Here is a 24,242-nt window from a genome sequence, read left to right as displayed (position 1 = left end):
TTACTTACCAGGAGAGCGTCTCGGAGCAGCCCGAGCAGCAGGACGCAGCCCAGGCCCAGCAGAGCAGCCGGGGACCCACCAGGCAGCAGCGGGAGCCCCAGGGCCAGAAGTCCGAGGAGCAGCAGCAGCAACAGGGCCAGGAGGCGGCCCACATTGCTCCTGTAGCACAGCGCCCCCAGTGGCCGGAGGAAGAATTACACACTTCCCGGCTGGAGCCCATCAAAGCCGCAGCTCCCCCTCCTCGCAGGGAAGCCGGTTAACAAGCGGTTCTAAAACCACTTCAAAATTCGTGCGAACCGGTGCGAACTGGCTCCAGCTCACCATTGGGTTTAGTAACAGTATTTAGAAATACTGATTTTTGTCAAATTTTGTTTGTCACAAATATTTATATTGTTTCGAGCGAAGCTATTTTAGTTGTGCTTATCGCACACACAGTAAAGACCCACAGGTTTGAATGTGTTGAGTGAATATGTTATATTCAACATGGCGTAAAGAGAATGGTGTGTGCATACCGCTGCAGTTTGCGCAGCCTCGAGCGGAAGGGATACGACGTCACTAACTGAAACGTGCTCGAAAGGGGTAGATGTCAACATGCATGCCACGTTCTCTTTACGCCATGATATTCAATATGAGATCTATCAATAACCGGAAAAAGAGTTTTATGTTAAATTATAGTCATTCAAAAAGAGTTGTAAACTACACTTCAAATATGCCAAATTTAAAATTAAAAAAAAATTTAAAGACCCTTTTTTAAAATTATGATTCTTTCACGGAACACCTATTCACATTGTGCGGAACACCAGTGTTCCGCGGAACACAGTTTGGGAAACACTGGCCTAGGGAGGTTGTGGAATCTCCATCTCTGGAGATATTTAAGAGTAGGTTAGATAAATGTCTATCAGGGATGGTCTAGACAGTATTTGGTCCTGCCATGAGGGCAGGGGACTGGACTCAATGACCTCTCGAGGCCCTTCCAGCCCTAGAATCTGTGAATCTATATCAGGAACATAAGAAATTATAGCAGAGGTATCTATTAATAGACAGGGACACTAAAATTGTTAATGTTGCAGAAAAGATGTGTTAAATGTTTGTTCTGTATTTGGGACAAAGCTGGATGACACATTCAATTTACAGCAATAATGAAATACTTTATATTCCCACATATGTTAAATGATTGCAGTACAATTAATGCCAGTTATCATGGTTTTATGGAAAATAAGTCTCGTCAAACAAACTTGATCATGTTTTTTGATGAGATTAAAAGTTATCACATTTCTTTTGTCAATATAACATACTTTGGTAAGGCATTGTACTATATAACATTATGAATAGTTACTGCTATACAAAATGTAACATATTAAATGGATCAAAAACTGGCTAAATGCTAGATCTTGAAAAGTAATTGAGTGGCTGTCCCATTTTACAATGGGGGATTTCTTAGTGGGGTCCCACAGGGATGTAATGATTGTGACCCAATTCTATTCAATATCTTTATCAATGATCTGGAAGTAAATGTAAAATCATTGCTGGTAAAATTTGCAGATGACACCAAAAGTTGGTGGATGGTAAATAAGGATAGGTCAGCCATACAGTGCTCTCAGGATTGCTTGGTAAATGGGGTTTATTTGTATAACAAGTTTTAATATACTTAAATACAATGTCATACATCTAGGAACCAAGAATGTAGGTCCAGCTTATAAAATGGAGAACTGTGGAATTTGGAAAGGAGTAACTCAGAAAAGGACTTAGGCTAGGTCTACACTACAGCGGGGGTCCGACCTAAGATACGCAACTTCAGCTACGTGAATACCGTAGCTGAAGTTGCGTATTTTAGGTCGGCTTACCTAGCGGTGAGGACGCGGGAAAGTCGACCGCTGCCGCGCTGCCGCCGACTCCGCTGCCGCCTCCTGCCGAGGTGGATTTCCGGAGTCGACGGCAGAGCGATCAGGGATCGATTTTACCGCGTCTTCACTAGACGCGGTAAGCCGATCCCCGATAAACCGATTGCTACCCGCCGGATCGGCGGGTAGTGAAGACAAAGCCTTAGCCTGGTCTACACTGGGGGGGGGGGTGTCGATGTCAGAAACGCAACTTCAGCTACGGGAATACCGTAGCTGAAGTTGACATATCTTATTCCGACTTACTTCCCGTCCTCACGGCGCAGGATCGATGGCCGCGGCTCCCCCGTCGACTCCGCTACCACCGCTCGCTCAGGTGGAGTTCCGGAGTCGACGGGGAGCGCGTTCGGGGATCGATATATCGCGTCTTAACGATATATCGTCTGGACGTACCCTTAGAGTCCTAGTGGAAAACCAACTCAACATGAGCTCATAGTGCATTGTGTTAGCTAAGCAGGGAAATGTTGAGTAGAAGTAAGGAAGCGGTATTACCTTGCTATATAGCATTGGTGAGACTATTCCTGGAACATACTGTCCTCTTCTGGTGTTCACACTTCAACAAGGATGTTGAGTAATTGGAAAGGCTTCAGAAAAGTGGTATAAGAATGATTTGAGGTCTGGTAAACCCATTTTACATTGAAAGACTAAAGAAGCTTAATTTGTTCATTTTAAGAAAAAAGATTTGAGTCCACTTAAGCGTGGTCTTTAAATACATACATAGGGAGAAGATTTCTTATAGTAGATGGCTGTTTAAGTTGGCCGACAAAGGGTATGTCTACACTACAAAATTAGGTCGATTTTATAGAAGTCGATTTTTTAGAAATCGATTTTATACAGTCGATCGTGTGTCCCCCCACTAAGCGCATGAAGTCGGCGGAGTGTGTCCACAGTACCGAGGCTAGCGTCGACTTTCGGAGCGTTGCACTGTGGGTAGCTATCCCACAGTTCCCAGAGTCTCCGCCGCCCATTGGAATTCTGGGTTGAGCTCCCAATGCCTGATGGGGTAAAAAAATTGTCACAGGTGGTTTTGGGTACATGTCATCAGGCCCCCCTCCCTCCCTCCGTGAAAGCAATGGCAAACAATTGTTTCTCGCCTTTTTTCCTGGGTTACCTGTGCAGACAACATACCACGGCAAGCATGGAGCCCGCTCAGCTTACGGTCACCGTACGTCTCCTGGGTGCTGCTGGCAGACGCAGTACTGCATTGCTACACAGCAGCAGCTCCTTGCCTTCGTGGCAGCACACGGTGCAGTATGACTGCTAGCTGTCGTCGTCGTCTCCTGGGTGCTCCTGGCCGACCGGGCAGACATGGATGCTCCTGGCAGACCTCAGTGAGGTCGGTCGGGGCGCCTGGACATAAATGGGAATGACTCCAGGTCATTCTCTTCTTTAAGTTTCATCTCATGGAGATTCAGTCCGGCCTGGAATATCATGTGAGCTGGAGGCTTCTACCTCAGGCTGCTCTCCCAGCCGGCAGCACCGTGCGGTCGCACCTACCCCAGCCTACCCCTTGCTCTCATGGCTCATGAAGCCTGGACAGTAGTAAGGAGCAGTTCAACTATAGGCTGAGCAAGTGCAGAATGGTGGTAGAATGTGCATTTGGACATTTAAAAGCGCGCTGGCGCAGTTTACTGACTCGGTTAGACCTCAGTGAAACCAATATTCCCATCGTTATTACCGCTTGCTGTGTGCTCCACAATATCTGAGAGAGTAAGGGGGAGACGTTTATGGCGGGGTGGGAGGTTCAGGCAAATTGCCTGGCCGCTGATTACGTGCAGCCAGACACCAGGGCGGTTAGAAGAGCACAGCAGGGCGCGCTGCGCATCAGAGAAGCTTTGAAAACCAGTTTCATGACTGGCCAGGCTACGGTGTGAAAGTTCTGTTTGTTTCTCCTTGATGAAAACCCGCCCCCTTGGTTCACTCTGCTTCCCTGTAAGCCAACCGCCCTCCCCTTGCCCCCTTTGATCACTACTTGCAGAGGCAATAAAGTCATTGTTGTTTCAAATTCATGCATTCTTTATTAATTCGTCACACAAATGGGGGGATAACTGCCAAGCTAGCCCGGGAGGGGTGGGGGAAGAAGGAAGCACCGGGTGACGTGGTGGAGGAGGGAAGGACAAGGCCACACTGCACTTCAAAACTTATTGAATGCCAGCTTTCTGTTGCTTGGGCAGTCCTCTGGGGTGGAGTGGAGTTCTGATAGTACGGTTTCCTCTCCCCATACAGCAATCAGATCCAATACCTCCCATTCGGTCCATGCTGGAGCTCTTTTGCGATTCTGGGACTCCATGGTCACCTCTGCTGATGAGATCTGCACGGTCACCTCTCAGCTCGCCACGCTGGCCAAACAGGAAATGAAATTCAAAAGTTCGCGGGGCTTTTCCTGTCTACTTGGCCAGTGCATCTGAGTTGAGAGTGCTGTCCAGAGCGGTCACAATGGAGCACTCTGGGATAGCTCCCAGAGGCCAATACCGTCGAATTGTGTCCACACTACCCCAAATTCGACCCAGCAAGGTTGATTTCAGCGCTAAGTCATCATCGGGGAGGAGTACAGAAATCGATTTTAAGAGCCCTTTAAGTCGACAAAAATGGCTTCGTCGTGTGGACGGGTGCAGGGTTAAATCGATCTAACGCTGCTAAATTCGACCTAAACTCATAGTGTAGACCAGGGCTAAGTCACAACAGGATCCAAAGGGTGGAAGTTAAAGCTAGATAAATTCAGATTAGAAATGAGAATTTTTAAAAGTTAAGATGATTAATCATTTCAACAGCTTATCTAGGGATGTGATGGATTCTTCATCATTTGCAGTCTTTAGATCATGATTGGTCTCTTTCTGAAAGAGATGCTCTAGCTCAACCAGAAGTTATGGGCTTGTTGCAGAAATTACCATGTGAAATTCTCTAGTCTGTGTTATGTACGAGGTGAGACTAAATGATCATAATGATCCCTTCTGGCCTTAAAATCCACGAAGCTTGTCGTTTTAGAGACACCTTGCGCGCCCCCCCCCCCCCCTTTTCTCTTTATTCAAATTCTTAGTCCTAGCGTAGTTCCTGGTGCCTGTTGTAGTTATGGGATGTTTTTTCTTTGGGAACATCCCTCAAGCTCTCTGCTCTCTAGGAGTGAGAATTCTGCATGGATGTGGGATCGTTCAAGAAGGGGGAATGACTTATCTTGTCACTCTAATTCTCTGAAGAAACCTTCTCACAGGATTCTCTCTCGTGCTCTCCTGCCAGCTGTATTTGGAAGGGAACTTTCTTGAAATGGGGTTTCTTTCATTTTTGTACATAGTCTTTTTGAAGCATAAGTTTTAAATCCTTTTTGATTTGTGACATGCTGCTCTTTTTTTTCCATGGTATCTCTGCTTTCTGCTCAGCCAGAAACTGTCTGAAAGATATGAATTTGCAATCATTAGAATCCTGGGTGGTGCATGATCACCAGGGTGTGTCTTGTGTGACCTCCTGTCCTTCGTGATCAACAGGTTTAGTACTTGAAGTGTTCATCTTTCTCAAACTAGGGATCACAGGCCCCTGGAATGAGTCCTTGTCAGATGATATCTTCAGAGAAGCAGAAAGACCAAGTCGTTGCTCTTTTTGCACTGTAACTGTCATAAAAAAAAAAGTTCATTCTTTCATGTCCATACTAAACTCATTTCTTCTTGTGGATTGTGTTACTAGGAGGCTGGAGCCCACAGAGAAACCCCTTCAGATTGTGTACGAGTACTTGGCTGGGCTCGGCTTTGAGGATCTTGTGAGAATACAGGAAGAGGCAGCAAACTCTGACCTCAGCTGCATGATTCGCTTTTACAATGGTAAGAATTTGCATATAACAGATCACATCAGACACCTAACATGTATCACTGGATACTGCTTTTAGAAATAAGCTGCCAAGGTTACTAAGAGAAACATTTTACAAATCAGATCTTTTGTTCTCTCAAGAGAGCATTTGTTACATGGTTGTGGGATGAAACAGACTCCTAGGGAGTGATGTTTTGGCTTATATCTTTATTTTTAATATTTGTATTACCACAAAGCTCCACTGCACAAAGCGTTAAACATTTGAATATGCAATTCCTGCCCTGAAGAGATGCAGTAAAATACTTATTTATAATTTTAAAAAGTGCAAAGTGCCAGGTAACCCTGTCTGACCCCTAAGTCTTCATTAGTCAGCTGATATAAGTGACTCAGAGAGGTGAGTCTCGAGAGTTTTGGAGGAATGGATATGATGGCCTTATGGATCATTTGGGGAAGGTGTTGCATGCCATAAAGGTTAGCATGGAAGAAGACATAGTAGTGTTCATAGAATCATAGGACTGGAAGGGACTTTGAAAGGTCATCTAGTCCAGTCCCCTGCACTCATGGCAGGACTAAGTATTATCTAGACCATCCCTGATGGGTGTTTGTCTAACCTGTGCTTAAAAATCTCCAGTGACAGAGATTCTTCCTGCGGGAGGTCAGACTAGATGATCATAATGGTCCCTTCTGACCTTAAAGTCTATGAGTCTATGAGATTCCACAACCTCCCTAGGCAATTTATTCCAGTGCTTAGCCACCCTGAGAGTTAGGAAGTTTTTCCTAATGTCCAACCTAAACCTCCCTTGCTGTAATTTAAGCTCATTGCTTCTTGTCCTATCCTCATAGGTTAAGAAGAACAATTTTTCTCCCTCCTCCTTGTAACAACCTTTTATGTAATTGAAAACTGTTATCATGTCCCCCGTCTTCTCTTTTCCAGACTAAACAAACCCAATTTTTTCAATTTTCCCTCATAGGTCATGTTTTCGAGACCTTTAATAATTTTTGTTGCTCTTCTCTAGATTTTCTCCAATTTGTCCACATTTTTCCTGAAATGTGACGCCCAGAACTGGACACAATACTCCAGTTGAGGCCTAATCAACGCGGAGTAGAGCGGAAGAATTACTTCTCATGTCTTGCTTACGTCCTGCTAATACATCCCAGAATGATGTTTGCTTTTTTGGCAACAGTGTTGCACTGTTTCATGTTAGAAGCTGCCAAATAGGCAGAAGAGACTGGCTTGACTGGTTGAACAGGAAGACGGAGGGGTGAAGCATTAGGAGATGGTAGGTGCAGAAGAAGAAGAGAATGAGGGAAACTGTTAAAATTAAAGGGTTACTTGATTTTCTAATGCATTAACTGCTTCTCCTCTTGATGTGTTTCAGGGAAAGTTTAAAATGTTTCATGATAGTCACTCTGTAGTGGACCACACTTAACTGTTTTATATTGAAAAAGGAAAACAAGGGTAATTAATTTAACCCTTTGGGCCTGGGACCCGCCACCTTACCAATACCACAGGAAGGAACAATGTTCAAGACAGGAGATAGTGAGGGTCTGGCCAATGGGTTTATGCTGTCTGGACAGAAAGAAGAGGATGGATCATAATGTAATCTAGGAAGTAATAGTATGATTTAGACAGTCTGAATTTGTGAGGTGAAAGAGGGAGGAGTCAGAGAAAGTGATTGAGAAAGATATCATTAGTGACAGAGTGGAGAGGGCTTGGGAGGAAATATCAGGAATTAGTTTTTGAGTATGTTAAACATGACCTGGCAGTTTAACATTCAGGAGGAGATGACATACAGGCAGAGATGTGGCAGTGGGTGGAGGCAGACAGTCAGGAGTGGAGAGGTATCTCAGAGTCTTTGGCAAAAGATGGTAGTTGAAACTGTGTAGCTGGGTAAAATCACCCATGAAGAGATCATAAAGGAAAAAGAGGAGAGGACTGAGGATAGAACTTCGGAGGACCATGTAGAAAGTGACAGAAGAGGATCAATTAAAGTATGCTGAAGGAGTGATCTGAGAGGTCGGAGAATCGTGCGAAGACAGTCACAAAAGTGAAGACGGCAAGATTTCAAGTAGTGTATGGTTGAGAATGGCAACCAGAAGAAAAGTCAGAGGATGAGGATTGAGTACAGGCCCTGGATTTGGGTCAAGAAAAGTCAGAGGAAACATTGCTGAGAACAGTTTTGGTGGAGTCACTTCACTCATGTAGGGCAATACCTCTAAGAGGGCACAACAGTAGACTTGCATCAATTTTACTGATTTCCTCCCCCACCCGCACCCCTAGACACCTTTGACTGTTGTTTCCCTTATCCCCTCTCCTGTTTCCTTCAGGTGTTGGGGCAATTCCTTTTCAATTGGTAACAAGTCCCTTAGTCCAACCATCAGGCCATAGAGGTCGTAAGAACACGAATGGGGGAAGCTGCTGGTAGAGAGCCTTCTCTGCTGGCCAGTAAGGTAGGTACAGAGATGCTAGTATGATGAATTTGCTCACAATGAGGGCCTGTAGGACTAGTTAGTGGTATGGTCACAGGGACCTGGGAGCCTTAAGGGGCAGGGAACTTACTAGACTGGCTGTAGAATAGATACAGAGAGCATGAGGTGGGGGCTGCCTCTAAACTAGACACGGGGGGATGGCGATCAGGGTACTTCCTAGACTAGATAGATGAACATAGGAATCTGTAAGTGTTTGTCAGGGAATCTTCTGTGCTCTGGCAGCAGCTCAGTTGCCAGTAGAAAGATAGTGTCTTGCTGAGTCACCATGCTGGTCACGGATGTCATGGTGTAATAGATAACAATGAAGCTTTTAGCCCAGTGGGATGGACACAGCATGAGGAAGGAGAGGCATTTTTTGTCCTGGGGATTTGCCTTGATTGCAGCCATTGGGGACCACCTACTGGTAAAAATGCATCAGTGCAAACTGTGGCTGCGTGTTGGTAGTGCTACCTTTAGCTATAAGACTGTTTGTTTCTTCTTGGAGTGATGATCCCTATGTGGAACAAGGTCAGCTCCCAGACTGCTGCACTGGGCAGCACAGCATGGCAAGGAAGTTACCACCCCTCTGTGGAGAAAGAAGTGGTTCAGGACTATTTAGAAAAGCTGGACGAGCACAAGTCCGTGGGGCCGGATGCGCTGCATCCGAGGGTTCTAAAGGAGTTAGCGGGTGTGATTGCATAGCCATTGGCCATTATCTTTGAAAACTCATGGCGATCGGGGGAGGTCCTGGACGACTGGAAAAAAGGCTAATGTAGTGCCCATCTTTAAAAAAGGGAAGAAGGAGGATATGGGGAACTACAGGCCATTCAGCCTCACCTCAGTCCCTGGAAAAATCATGGAGCAGGTCCTCAAGGAATCAATTCTGATGCACTTAGAGGAAAGTGATCAGGAACAGTCAGCATGGATTCACCAAGGGCAAGTCATGCCTGACTAACCTAATTGCCTTCTATGATGAGATAACTGGCTCTGTGGATGAGGGGAAAGAAGTGGACGTGTTATTCCTTGACTTTAGCAAAGCTTTTGATACGGTCTCCCATAGTATTCTTGCCGGCAAGTTAAAGAAGTATGGGCTGGATGAATGGACTATAAGGTGGATAGAAAGCTGGCTAGATCGTCGGGCTCAACAGGTAGTGATCAATGGCTCCATGTCTAGTTGGCAACCGGTATCAAGCAGAGTGCCTCAAGGGTCGGTCCTGGGGCCGGTTTTGTTCAATATCTTCATTAATGATCTGGAGGATGGCGTGGACTGCACCCTCAGCAAGTTTGCAGAGGACACTAAACTGGGAGGAGTGGTAGATACACTGGAGGGTAGGAATAGAGGGAACTAGACAAATTAGAGTATTGGGTCAAAAGAAATCTGATGAGGTTCAACAAGGACAAGTGCAGAGTCCTGCACTTAGGACGGAAGAATCCCGTGCACTGCTACAGACTAGGGACCGAGTGGTTAGGCAGCAGTTCTGCAGAAAAGAACCTAGGGATTATAGTGGACGAGAAGCTGGATATGAGTCAACAGTGTGCCCTTGTTGCCAAGAAGGCTAACGGCATTTTGGGCTGTATAAGTAGGGGCATTGCTAGCAGATTGAGGGACGTGATCATTCCCCTCTATTCGGCATTGGTGAGACCGCATCTGGAGTATTATGTTCAGTTCTGGGCCCCATACTACAAGAAGGATGTGGGAAAATTTGGAAAGAATCCAGCGGAGGGCAACAAAAATGATTAGGGGGCTGGAGCACATGATTTATGAGGAGAGGCGAGGGAACTGGGATTATTTAGTCTGCAGAAGAGAAGAATGAGGGGGGATTTGATAGCTGCTTTCAACTACCTGAAAGGGGATTCCAAAGAGGATGGATCTAGACTATTCTCAGTGGTAGCAGATGACAGAACAAGGAGTAATGGTCTCAAGTTGCAGTGGGGGAAGTTTAGATTGGATATTAGGAAAATCTTTTTCACTAGGAGGGTGGTGAAGCACTGGAATGGGTTATCTAGGGAGGTGGTGGAATCTCCTTCCTTAGAGGTTTTTAAGGTCAGGCTTGATGAAGCCCTGGCTGGGATGATTTAGTTGGGGATTGATCCTGCTTTGAGCAGGGGGTTGGACTAGATGACCTCCTGCGGTCTCTTCCAACCCTGATATTCTATGATTCCAAACACGGGGTGCATGTGCTGGAGCTGGAACTGATCATAGTAGTGACCATTGATCCGCATGTGTGTCGACCACTTAGGGCTTCCGAGGCTTTAAGATGCTGTGTGGGTCGACGCCACTCCAGTTCTGTCTTACCGCCACATGGCCAGAGTTGGAACCCCTGTTCCTCGGTGCTCTTAGCTCTCTAAGGGTATGTCTACACTACGAGGGTATTTCGATTTCACTTAAATCGAATATGTGGAATTGATATTGCAAAGTCGAACTTGTGTGTCCACACTAAGGACAGTAATTCGACTTTGTGAGTCCACACTAACGGGGAAAGCGTCGACATTGGAAGCGGTGCACTGTGGGCAGCTATCCCACAGTTCCCGCAGTCCCCGCTGCCCATTGGAATTCTGGGTCGAGCCGCCAATGCCTTCTGGGTAAAAAAAAAAAAAGGGTCGAGGGTGCTTTTGGGTAATTGTCATCATCCGTCTGTCACTACCGCCCTCCCTCCCTCCCTGAAAGCGCCGGCGGGAAATCAGTTTGCGCACTTTTCGGGTCAGTGACAGCGCGGACGCCACAGCACTGCGAGCATGGATCCCGCTGCGACCATCGCTGCAGTTGTGGCACTTGTCAACGCCTCGCAGGTTATCATCCACCTTTCCCAGAGGCAGATGCAGATAAACCAGGCGAGGAGGCTACGCCACCGCGGTGAGGGCCTGAAGTCTGAGACTGGCACAGACCTCTCACAAAGCACGGGACCCAGCTCCGAGGACATCACGGTGACAATGGGTCATGTGGATGTTGTCGAAAGGCGATTCTGGGCACGGGAAACAAGCACGGACTGGTGGGACCGCATAGTGCTGCAGGTCTGGGACGAATCCCAGTGGCTGCGAAACTTTCGCATGCGGAAGGGGACTTTCATGGAACTTTGTGAGTTGCTGTCCCCTGCCCTGAAGCGCAATGACACCCGGATGCGAGCAGCCCTGACTGTCCAGAAGCGAGTGGCCATAGCCCTCTGGAAGCTTGCAACGCCGGACAGCTACCGGTCTGTCGTGAACCACTTTGGCGTGGGCAAATCTACCGTGGGGGTTGTTGTGATGCAAGTAGCCAACGCAATCGTCAAGGTACTGCTCTCAAAGGTAGTGACCCTGGGAAACGTGGAGGTCATCATAGATGGCTTCGCCGCGATGGGATTCCCAAACTGCGGTGGGGCTATAGATGGAACTCACATCCCTATCCTGGGACCGGACCACCAGGCCAGCCAGTACATCAACCGAAAGGGCTACTTTTCAATGGTGCTGCAAGCACTGGTGGACCACAGGGGACGTTTTACCAACATCAACGTTGGATGGCCGGGCAAGGTTCATGACGCTCGCGTCTTCAGGAACTCTGGTCTGTTTAGACGGCTGCAGGAAGGTATTTACTTCCCGGACCACAAAATAACTCTTGGGGATGTGGAGATGCCTACAGTGATCCTCGGGGACCCAGCCTACCCGCTAATGCCCTGGCTCATGAAGCCCTACACTGGCGCCCTGGACACTGAAAAAGAACTCTTCAACTACCGGCTGAGCAAGTGCAGAATGGTGGTGGAGTGTGCTTTTGGACGTCTCAAGGGGAGATGGAGAAGCTTACTCACTCGCTGTGATCTCAGCGAAACCAATATCCCCATTGTTATAGCTGCTTGCTGTGTGCTCCACAATCTGTGTGAGAGCAAGGGGGAGACCTTTATGGCGGGGTGGGAGGTTGAGGCAAATAGCCTGGCATCTGATTACGCCCAGCCAGACAGCCGGGCGATTAGAAGAGCCCAGCGGGACGCGCTGTGCATCCGGGAGGCTTTGAAAGCCAGGTTCCACAGTGAGCAGGGTAACCAGTGACTTTTAAGTTTCTGTACAGAGAAGCTGAACCTGCCCCCGTTTCTTTACCCAGTTAAGGATGACTATCCTCTCCAGTTACAGACCCCCTCCACCCCCTTCCAAAAAAATAAAATCAGTTTTACTTTTGTTATTGAACACCGTTGTCTTTAGTACTGTTTTCGCGGGAATCTTTGAAACCGGGGACGCAGACTGTGGTGGGGAGCGGGTGTAGTGTACTGATGCAAATGATCCTTCTAAACTCCAGGAATGACAGGATTCACAGTAGCGGACTGGTTGTTTCAACGGAGCCTGCCAGCCCTCCTGAGTGGGACTGCGTGTATGTGGGGGCTATGTGACTTTATGGCAGGGGGAGGAGGGTTACAGATCCCCTGCTGCGTGGCTCTGTGATCCAGGACAAGGACCGCTGCATACGATCTGTAACTGCCCTCCCTCGCCACAAAGTCACAGAGCAACTAACCCCCCCCCCCGCCCCCCACAGAACATGAAAACCACCTCCCAGACTGACCAGGGTAACTAGTCACTGCACTGTGTATGTGCCCTGCTGCTGGACCTGCCCCCGCCTCTGTAGCCTGCTAAAGGTGACTGTCCTGTCCAATTACCAAGCCCCTTCCCCCCCTGCAGACAGACTGTCCCTCAAAACAGCCTGACTGAAACAGTAATGAACACAAACGTATTTTTTATTAACAACCACACATGAAACTGGGGGGTGAAACTTGGACGGGGGCTTGGGTGAGGCGGCCAGGAAAGGACTTTTCAAATTTTGGGGAATGACAGCCTTCTGGTGCTTGAGCAGTCTGCAGGGGTGGAGTGAGAGTTTTCACGGACTCTTCCGCCCCTCCTTCTTTGGACTTTGGGCGAGGGGGGTATGGGACTTGGTGGCGGGGGAGGGCGGTTACTGATAGACTGCAGCGGGGCTCTGTCCTCCTGCCTCCGTTCCTGCAGAACATCAACAAGGCGCCGGAGCGTGTCCGTTTGCTCCCTCAGAAGTCCAAGCAGCGTTTGAGTCGCCTGCTGGTCTTCCTGCCGCCACCTCTCCTCACGTTCCATGTGTGTCCGGTGCATTTGGGACAAATTCTCCCTCCACTGGTTCTGCTGTGCTGCCTGGGCTCGGGAGCAGCCCATTAGTTCTGAGAACATGTCCTCTCGCGTCGTCTTCTTCCTCCGCCTAATGTGCACTAGCCTCTGGGAGTGTGATAATGAGCCATGTTAAGTTGGGCAAGAAGTTGTGCGTAGCTGTGAATGAATACTCCTGCTCCGAAAAAGCCTCGTATGGACCACCGATCCAAGTGCTGTTGTGCATTGCTGGCTCCATCTTCTGCTCCGGCACCTGGGCCGCTTCCTTCACCCTCGGCCTTGACCTTCCATTGCCTGGACCTTCCAGCCTGTCCCTCCCAGTCCCACACACTCCAGGGTGATTATCTCCCCTGACGTCATTGGCTCAGCTCATGCTGCCCTTTGTCGGCTCTCCCCCACACTCTGGACCGCCACCTATTTCGGGACTCCTCTCTCCAGTGGATGAGTCCCTTGTGCTCCATCCTTCTCCACTAGCACTGGTGATGGACAAACCCCATCTACTTGTCAACCGTCCACTTGGACCTCGTCTTGCACCGATGGCTCCACCGACACCAACATCCCCTCTTCTGCTGGACCCTTCTTCTGAATCTGAGTGCTCCTCCAACCTGGACACTGATGATATCTACACCTGACCCTACTGCTCATTTGGGACCCCTACCACGATCGTGGGATGCACTGCCTGCATCACCTGCCATCTCACATCCACATTACTCCCTTCATAGAATCACAGGGTTGGAAGGGACCTCAGGAGGTCATCTAGTCCAACCCCCTGCTCAAAGCAGGACCAATCCCCAGACAGATTTTTGCCCCAGTTCCCTAAATGGCCCCCTCAAGGATTGAACTCACAACCTTGGGTTTAGCAGGCCAATGCTCAAACCACTGAGCTATCCATCCCTTCCAATTGGAGCCTCTGGTTGCTCCCACTCCGTCGGCACAATCAGCACCCGTGGTTCCCACGGGTGCCTCTTCATCCCCAGATGATGCCCTCATTCCACCTGCCCTCTCACCGCCTGATGACCATGTCCAATACCAGGGCTTGCTCCACTGTATGGCTGCTGTGCTTAATCTTTCTCCAGCCTCTGGGACCTTCCCGTACCACCTTGCCCATCCACGACACCATTTTGCAGCCAGCCCAGACTGTTTGGTATACGCCAGCCTCCTGCGCCCCTATGCTGAAGCTGGTGGAACGCCACTACTTCATGCCCTCTAAGGGTACGGACTTTCTCTTTACCCACTTGCTGCCCAACTCCCTGGTTGTCCACGCGGTCACTGAGCGCACCCGTCAGCAGCACTTTAAATCCGCCCCCTCCTGACTGCACTGCCAAAAAGCTGGACCTAGTAGGCTACAAGGTGTATTTGTCCGTGGGTCTGCAATTCCACATTGCCAGCTACCAGGCTATCCTTGCCAAGCATGATTTCCTGTCCTATTTCAAGCTATTTCAATATGGCGGACTTTCAGGATTTCCTCCCTCCGGAAAAGCAGCAGGACTTTCAGCATCTGTTGGATCAGGGCAAGCTGGTGGCCAAGGTAGCTCTCCAAGCTGCTGTTGATACCGCCAACACTGCGTCACGCTCTTTGGTGTCCGGAGTGGTGCTCCGCCACAACTTCTGGCTCCAGTCTAGCAGTTTCCCTAAAGAGGTCCAGACAACCCGTGAGGACCTTCCCTATCTGGACGACTGGCTCCTTGTGGCACTCTCTCACCCCCATCTCCTTGCCACTATCCGGACCCTATGTGTCCTCGACAGCTTGGGGATCTGCATCAACGAGGAAAAGTTGATCCTCATCCCTGCCTGCATGCTTACCTTTATAAGGGCATACCTGGACACCGTTGCAGCCCGCACCTTTCTTCCCCCAGACTGCTTTGCTGCCCTCACTTCTTTTATTGTGATGCTCTGACGCCGCCCGCGAATGCGCATCTGTCAGTGTGTCTCCCTCCTGCATCATGTGGCCCGTCTCCGTATGCGTTGCCTCTAGCTCTGGCTCAGCTCTGTCTACAATCCACAGTCAGATTGTCTGAACAAACCAGTTGTCATTCCATCCACTATTTTGGCTTCCCTGGCCTGGTGGTGCAACCTGGCCGTGGTTCTAGCAGACAATTCGTTCATGTCCCCTACGCCCAGCATCACTCTCACCGCAGTCACCTCACTCGTGGGTTGGGGCAGCCACCTCGACGGCTGCACAGCACAGGGTATTTGGTCACCAAGAGTTACACAAATGCATATCAATGTCCTGGAGCTATGGGTCGTCCGCCTTGTCTGTCAGGCCTTTCTGCCCTTCCTCTACTCCCGCCATATTTAACTGCTGTCCGACAATATGACAGCAGTTGTATATATCAACAAATAGGGCTTGGCCAGGTCTCCTTCCCTGTGCATGGAGGCAATCCATCTTTGGAAGTGTTGCCTCTGGCACGGAATCACCCTACACGCTGTGCACCTCCCGGGCACCAGCAACTCTCTGGCGGACAGACTCAGCCAGTCCTTCCATGGCAACCACTCTCTCGTCCGTCTTTCATCAGTGGGGCAGTTCATGCTGGGACCTCTTTGCGACGTCTGAGAACCACAAGCTTCCTCTCTTCTGTTTCCAAGGAGCCCTGCGCCCAGGCTCACAGGGCGACGTCCTTCTCATTCCTTGGACCTTGAACCTCCACTATGCCTTCCCATCCATTCCCCTCCTTTCCCAGGTCCTGCGCAAAGAGCGGAAGGACCGAGCAACTGTTATCCTTCTGGCTCCCCTCTGGCTTTGCCAGTATTGGTACACCGATCTTCTCCACCTCTCTGCTCAACCCGATTCCTCTCCCAGCTCTCCTAATGCAGGCACATGGCCACCTGCGGCACCCCGGCCTGAGCCCTCTCCACCTCACGGCCTGGTACTTGGATGCGGCTCACATGTAGACTGGGCTTGCTCTGCCCCCATCCGAGACATGCTCACTCGTAGCAGACACCAATCTACTTGTATCTGTTATCAAGCTAAGTGGTACCACTTCACCACGTGGGCACACTGCCATCACCTCTCTCCGGACTCCATCTCCATCTCTGTCCTTCTGAACTATTTCCTTCATCTCCGCCAATTGGGCCTTGCCCACTCCTCCATCCGCATCACCTGGTGGTGCTCAGTGCCTTTCTTCCTCCTGTGGATGGCTTCTCCACCTTCACCCACCCCGCGACCTCCCGCTTCCTCCGCGGCCTTCTCAATGCATTTCCCCTCCTGTACGGAGGCCTACCCACTCTTGGAATCTGAACCTGGTCCTCTCTGCCCCCACCAATCCAGCCTTTGAACCCCTTGCCATCTGCTCCGTTGCCCCTCTTTCCATGAAGGTGGTAATCTTGGTGGCCATCACCTCCGCACGGTGCATCGGCAAACTGGCAGCCATAATGGCAGATCCGCCATTTACCATCTTCCACAAAGACAAGGTCTCCTTACGTCTTCACCCCAAGTTCCTTCCCACGGTGGCTTCCTCCTTCCACCTCAACCAGAGTATATGCTTCCCCCATGGAGCACATGTTCCACTTCCTCGATATCCACAGGCTGTTAGCCTTTAATCTCCACAGTACCTGCGGCTTCCGAGCGTCTCCCCCCACCCCGCTCTCCATTGCCATTGCGGAGGATGCCGGGATTCCGACCTTTCTTCCCAACGCCTCTCCAAATGGATCTCCCATTGCATAGCGATCTGCCATGCACTCTCTTGTGCTTCCCTTCTGCTGGGAGTCACAGCCCACTCCACATGGGTGTATGCTGCCACGTTGGCTTTCCTTGTGGATGTTCCATGACAAGAGATATGTTGGGCGGCTATTTGGTCCTCCATCCACACCTTTTCCAGTCACTACGCCATTGCACCCTTGAAGGCAATGGAGGCGGCAGTCGGTCAAACTACTATAGACTTGGTCTTCTTGAGAGTCCTCTTGCCGGCCTCCACACTGACCAGTGCTCGCAACTCTCCCACATTTGGAATCCACATAGGGACCATCACTCGAAGAGGAAGTGAAGGTTACTTATTGTAACTGGAGGTTCTTCGAGATGTGTGGTCCCTATCTGAATTCCAATCCCACCCTCCTTCCCTTCTGCTCCAGGCTCCATTTGCTTCCTGGTACAAGGAAACTGAAGTGGCATCAACCCGCACGGCCTCTTAAAGCCTCGGACATGCCATGCAGTCAATGTATGTTCGGGTCAATGGACGCTACTATGAACAGTTCAGCACATGACGCACATGCACACCCCGCATTAGGAATCCAGATAGGGACCACACATCTCGAAGAACCTCCAGGTACAGTAAGTAATTTTCTCTTTCAGTTGCTTATAACTTTAACCACTCTGACTTAAATTTCCCATTAAGGGTATCTTCCTCAGGCTGATTGTTTTTTAAAAGTTTCAGCAAGAGTTCAATCATTTCTGAGACAGAGGTAATGGACAAATACATTTTGCCAATGTTAAAAATATATATATATATTTTACAACGACTTAGTTGAGAAGCTCTGGAAAGATGTTGCCCTTTCCAGTATCCCCTGCCATGTTTGTTCTTGTATCTTGATTAGCAATAGGCCAAGCAGGTATTGTGAGGGTCTCACTGCTGCTGAAATCTGTCTGGCTGCTCTTACAAGATGTCTGTAGTCTTGGTCCAAAATCTCACAAGGTTTTGACTTCATCTGAGCTGGAAACCACTCTTCAAGCTTTAGATCTACCCCAGAACCAAAAATATGAACCTGAATAGCTCAGCCTCCCCAAATTCACTGAGGTACCATTTTTGTATTCTGTGGCCTGTTCCATATGTAAGTATGGATGGCTCACAATTCGTTTACCTTCAAAGCACAATGAAGTAAATAATTTTTCTGAATTTCTCATCTGTTTTCTTTCCTTGTTGCAGTTTTGAGTCCCAAAGAGACCAGAAAGTGAGTATGTGAGCAGTGATCGGGCTTGCATAACCCTGAGGAGGCTAGGTGACACAGTAATAGAACCTCAGTTGATGTTTGGGTGGCCCTGTGGTGTGATTGGTGGAGTTTGAGATTTACTTTTTTTATATTAAAATATTGTGACAAATTCCTTGGTTGGTTGTATCACAGGTACTTTCACTGTAGGGGGCTCCGCGTTGTCTGAAAGAATAAGATTTTAAATCTTTGGTTGGGGCATTATTCATAATCTACAAAAGAGGCTGTGCTAAAGAGTAAGTCATGGGCATTACTAGAAGCAGCAAGGTGAAGTTAGGAGCCTGGCTTCAGTAGGAAGCTTTAGGTTGTCAGCTTTCCTACTTCTCATTCAGGTAACAGGCAACTCCTTATATTGGGGAGTGCTTGTTCAATGTTGGGTTTAGCCATTTTTTAATCTTCTTTAAAAGCTTTTTCATAAAACCTTACCTGGTACTTCACCAGCAAGATGAAGGTTAACCCTTTGAGAGGAGTCAGTGCTGGATACAACAATACACAGACAATCCAGGAAGTTTTTGGAGAGTGTTGGGGACAACTTCCTGGTACAAGTGCTGGAGGAACTGACTAGGGGCCGTGCTCCTCTTGACCTGCTGCTTACAAACAGGGAAGAATTGGTAGGGGAAGTAGAAGTGGATGGCAACCTAGGCAGCAGTGACCATGAGATGGTTGAGTTCAGGATCTTCACAAAAGGAAGAAAGGAGAGTAGCAAAATATGGACCCTGGACTTCAGAAAAGCAGATTTAGACTCCCTTAGGGAACTGATGGGCAGGATCAAAGGAGAGTAGCAAAATATGGACCCTGGACTTCAGAAAAGCAGATTTAGACTCCCTTAGGGAACTGATGGGCAGGATCCTCTGGGAGGCTAATATGAGGGGGAAAGGAGTCCAGGATCGCTGGCTGTATTTTAAAGAAGCCTTATTGAGGGCGCAGGAACAAACCATCCCTATGTGCAGAAAGAATAGCAAATATGGCAGGTGACCAGCTTGGCTTAACAGTGAAATCTTCGGTGAGCTTAAACTCAAAAAGGAAGCTTACAAGAAGTGGAAATTTGGACAGATGACTAGGGAGAAGTATAAAAATATTGCTAGAGCATGCAGGGGCGTAGTCAGGAAGGCCAAGGCACAATTGGAGTTGCAGTTAGCAAGGGATGTAAAGGGTAACAAGAAGGGTTTCTACAGGTATGTTAGCAACAAGAAGGTGGTCAGGGAAAGTGTGGGACCCTTACTGAATGGGGAAGGCAACCTAGTGACATATGATGTGGAAAAAGCTGAAGTACTCGATGCTTTTTTTGCCTCGGTCTTCACAGACACGGTCAGCTCCCAGACTGCTGCACTAGGCTACACAGTATGGGGAGGAGGTGAGCAGCCCTCAGTGGTGAAAGAACAAGTTAAGGACTATTTAGAAAAGGCTGGACATGCACAAGTCCATGGGTCTAGATCTAATGCATCCAAGGTTGCTAAGGGAGTTGGCTGATGTGATTACAAAGCCATTGGGCATTATCTTTGAAAATTCGTGGCGATCGGGGGACGTCCCGGATGATTGGAAAAAGGCAAATATAGTGCCCATATTTAAAAAAGAGAACCCAGGGAACTACAGACCGGTCAGCCTCACTTCAGTCCCCGGCAAAATCATGGAGCAGGTCCTCAAGGAATCCATTTTGAAGCACTTCGAGGAGAGGAAGGTGATCAGGAACAGGTAACATGGGTTCACCAAGGGCAAGTCATGCCTGACCAAACGGATTGCCTTCTCTGATGAGATAACTGGCTCTGTGGATGTGGGGAAAGCGGTGGATGTGATATATCGTGACTTTAGCAAAGCTTTTGATACGGTCTCCCACGGTATTCTTGCCAGCAAGTTAAAGAAGTATGGATTGGATGAATGGACTATAAGGTGGATAGAAAGCTGGCTAGATTGTCGGGCTCAACGGGTAGTGATCAACTGCTTGGTGTCTAGTTGACAGCCAGTATCAAGCGGAGTGCCCTGGGGTCGGTCCTGGGGCTGGTTTTGTTCAACATCTTTATTAATGATCTGGATGATGGGATGAATTGCACCCTCAGCAAGTTTGCAGATGACACTAAGCTGGGGGGAGAGGTAGATACGCTGGATGGTAGGGATAGGGTCCAGAGTGACCTAGAAAAATTGGAGGATTGGGCCAAAAAAAATCTGATGAGGTTCAACAAGGACAAGTGCAGAGTCCTGCACTTAGGAAGGAAGAATCCCATGCACCGCTACAGGCTGGGGACCAACTGGCTAAGCAGCAGTTCTGCAGAAAAGGACCTGGGGGTTACAGTGGACAAGAATATGAGTCAGCAATGTGCCCTCGTTGCCAAGAAGGCCAATGGCATATTGGGCTGTACTAGTAGGAGCATTGCTAGCAGATCAAGGGAATTTATTATTCCCCTCTATTCAGCACTGGTGAGGCCACACCTGGAGTATTATGTCCAGTTTTGGTCCCCCCACTACAGAAGGGATGTGGACAAATTGGAGAGAGTCCAGCTGAGGGCAATGAAAATGATTAGGGGTTGGGGCATGTGACTTACGAGTAGAGGCTGAGGGAACTGGGGTTATTTAGTCTGCAGAAGAGAAGAGTGAGGGGGGATTTGATAGCAGTTTTCAACTACCTGAAGGGGGGGGGTTCCAAAGAGGATGGAGCTAGGCTGTTCTCAGTGGTGGCAGATGACAGAACAAGAAGCAATGGTCTCAAGTTGCAGTGGGGGAGGTCTAGGTTGGATATTAGGAAACACTATTTCACTAGGAGGGTGGTGAAGCACTGGAATGGGTTACCTAGGGAGGTGGTGGAATCTCCATCCTTAGAGGTTTTTAAGGCCCGGCTTGACAAAGCCCTGGCTGGGATGATTTAGTTGGTGTTGGTCCTGCTTTGAGCAGGGGATTGGACTAGATGACTTTCTGAGGTCTCTTCCAACCCTGATATTCTATGATTCTATGAAAGCAGAGCTCCAGGGTCGGGACCATAGTGATGTGGGTTGCTAACCAATGTGCTGCTGTGTGTTGTACCAGCTGGGGTTGTGTTCAGATTGTGTACTTGAAGTTCGTATCTAGGAATGAAGTAATCAAGCCTGGAGGCCATGAATCCATGGCTCACCTTGGCCATGTATCTGCACCCATCCTAGTAGGTAACCCTCAGATGGAAGTGTGTTTATTTTATTTTATGTTGTGTGTTATGTTATTTTTGCTGCTACGCTATTTGTGCATCCAGTAGCACTAAGGAGACAAAAGAATATCCAGACTGGGGACAAAGCTGATAACATGAGGGCAGATGCTGTTAATTCTGGGGGATACTGGAGAGGAGTCAAGTTCTTGTGATGCTGGTAGGAAGAGGGAAGCACTTCCATCCGTCTTGCCTGATTTCAGCTTCAGCCAGCTGTTCTTCATCTGAGAGCTGATTTCATCTTAGACACAGAGAGTGCCGTTTACATTTGACCTAAAGGAGATGTAGAGCTTGGTGGTGGTTGTATGCTGCTGACACTTCGGCCTGTGTTGTCTTGGCAGCCTTCCCAAAAGTTTCACATAGACATTGAGTGATATGGGAGAGAGGATTGAACCTTGTGGGGCTCCACAAGTGTGAGTATGGAGTAGAGGAACGGTTGCCCATAACAAACCTATTGTTTGAGAGAAAGGACCTGAGCCATATCAGGGAGATACTATTAACTCCTGCAGCCTCTTGGAGGTAGGACAGGCGTATTTGGTCAGTGATACCAAATGATGCAGAGATATCCAGCAGGAAAAGTATGGATGTGTTTCCATTGTCATTCAGAAGAGCAGCAAGTGCTGTTTCTGTACCATGCACTGACTTGAAGCCTGTCTGAGAGGGATAGAGGTTTTTTGGTAGCTTCTTGATTGATTTGCTTCAAAAGGGGAGTTTATACACTGGTAGCAGGATATTTGTGAGACCTCTAGTATTGAGCAGTGGTTCTTTAGTTACAGTCCAACTATTCCATGTTAGGGTGGGGTGGTAAATTCCCCTTGCCAAAGGGGGTTCTGAGCTGCTGTATACTTAGTCATCTCCTGTGCACTGTAACCCGGGGCCCTTGACCGAAAATGCAGACAGTACAGGGCCACTGAGATCATGTTATAGTATGAGGAAAGGTAGATGAAGGTGATGTAGTTCTGTGTGGGCCTTTGGATAGGTCAAGCAGGGTGGAAGGGGGATGTCAGTGCAATGCTGGTGTGTGTAACATATATCCAATATAATATTAAACACTAGAGTAATAACTCTTCTTTGAATAATACTTGACTTTTATTATAGTAGATTTCATTCATTTTTTCTTCCTTTGGGTCCGTATTAATTTTTTCATTGCTAGAAAATCAACAATGCAGCAGTGGGACTAGAGGGATGGATTACAGATCCTAATCATGAGTCTGATAAAAGTTGGGTATATATATTTTTGGTTGAAGTTTAGTTTTTCTTTTAATCCACAGTATTTACTGTAATTGCAATTCCTGATTTATGTATTCTGACTAGATCTGATCCCAATTTGTTTATGGGAAGCCCAGCTGCTGCGTTAGTTTGCTCTGTGACTCAGATTAGGATGTTCTGGCAGTGACTAGATCTGATCTGGCTCTAGGAAACGGATTCCTTAGAGTTCCTTCATCCCTTTAATCCGAAAAGTATGTGCAAATAATCACTGTATAAGCACAGTAGAAACTTCTTCAGCATTAATGTCTTGTACTGTTTTAATCTCTGGTTTAGAGAGAGCTACATTTTTTTGTTGTGTGGCAAACCAACTGTTCTACTAAGTCTGAGCAAAAGGGACGAAAACATGCGCCCATAGATGCGTCAGGAGTTGAGTAGAAAGTGCTAAAATGCTTTGTTGTTCCTGGAAGGATTCATCCAAAGAGTACTGATGGAAACTCCATCACCTCTACCATATCCCTCACTTGTGGAGTCCCACAAGGATCCGTTGTCTTGTTGATTTTATAATCTCTACATGCAGCGAATAGGTGAACTAGTAGGATGACATGGTCTCAAGTGCCAGAATATGCACATGAGAGAGACAGCTCTATTTATCTTTCGCCCCGTATAACTATACCACTATCATCAAGGTGGCCCAGTGCTTGGATGAGATCAGTTCATGGATGAAGAACAGCTGGTTGAAGTTGAACCTGAGCAAGAGAGAGGCTCTGCTGGTGGATAGAGGAAAATGCTCTGAAGAGTTTGCAGTGACTTTGCAGTCTCCTTTGGAAACACACCCACAATTGGGCAGTTCACTCCACTGTTTAAAAGTGCTGCTAGATTCCTCCCTGATCTAAACTGACACATAGCATCATCCCCCAGTAACACTTTCTACCATCTCTATTTGGCTAGCAGCAGATTCCATCCCATTTTGGGAGATGATGACCTGGCCTCAGTTATACATGCTTTCATTACCTCTCACTTAGTCTACAGCAATGCACTATATTTGAGCATGAAGCCATCAGCTCTTACGATCCTTCAGCTAGTACAGAATTATGCAACGCATCTCAGAAACACAGGCTACTGTGAGCACATCAAATCTGTCCTCCATTCTCTCTATGTTGGCTTCCCATAGAATACTGAGTGAAGTTCAGGTGTCAATCCTGATCATCAAGATCCTGAGCTCAGAATAGCTAAAAGACCAGCTGAAGTTCCGTGATGAAGACCATGGTTAACTGCACTCTTCAGACACAATGGAACACTCTGAAACCTAATGCTTGGGTGAGGGGTGTCTCCCCACCAGTGCTATGCCAGCACAGGGCTCTATGTGGCAGGAGAAGAGTGCACTGGGCCCAGCCCATTCTCTCCCCAAGTAGATATTCTAGCAGCCAGGGTGTGAGTACTGGGATGTCCTCTGCTGCTGTTCCTCCCTCTCTGGGGGAGAGCAGCAGAGACTTATAGATCTGTCAGCCGGGGTGGCTGGCTTTTCCAAATTACCACAATTAATAAAGGTTCATTATTACTTTTCCACGATTTCCCATGTCTTGGCCGCAACTCAGTTGCAATTATTTGACAGCATCCCACGATTCAAGTAGGGCCTTAATGATATAGTCTCATCATATGGTGATAACACACTTTCCTTTCCACTACTATCT

At 48.1% G+C, this 24,242-nt stretch overlaps 1 protein-coding gene across 2 annotated transcripts in view; it reads left to right on the top strand.

Annotated features, from left to right (window-relative positions):
• The window catches only part of PHLPP2 (PH domain and leucine rich repeat protein phosphatase 2), a 137,924-nt gene that overhangs the window by 18,647 nt on the left and 95,035 nt on the right, over nt 1–24,242 (top strand). For both annotated transcript variants that reach the window (XM_065416592.1, XM_065416591.1), the window contains exon 2: nt 5,574–5,707. In XM_065416592.1, the coding sequence (XP_065272664.1) occupies nt 5,574–5,707 (134 nt within the window). The remainder of the gene's footprint in view (nt 1–5,573; nt 5,708–24,242) is intronic.

The sequence above is a fragment of the Emys orbicularis genome, chromosome 14, assembly GCF_028017835.1.
Source record: "Emys orbicularis isolate rEmyOrb1 chromosome 14, rEmyOrb1.hap1, whole genome shotgun sequence".
NCBI lineage: Eukaryota > Metazoa > Chordata > Testudines > Emydidae > Emys > Emys orbicularis.
This window is presented reverse-complemented; position numbering and strand designations above follow the sequence as displayed.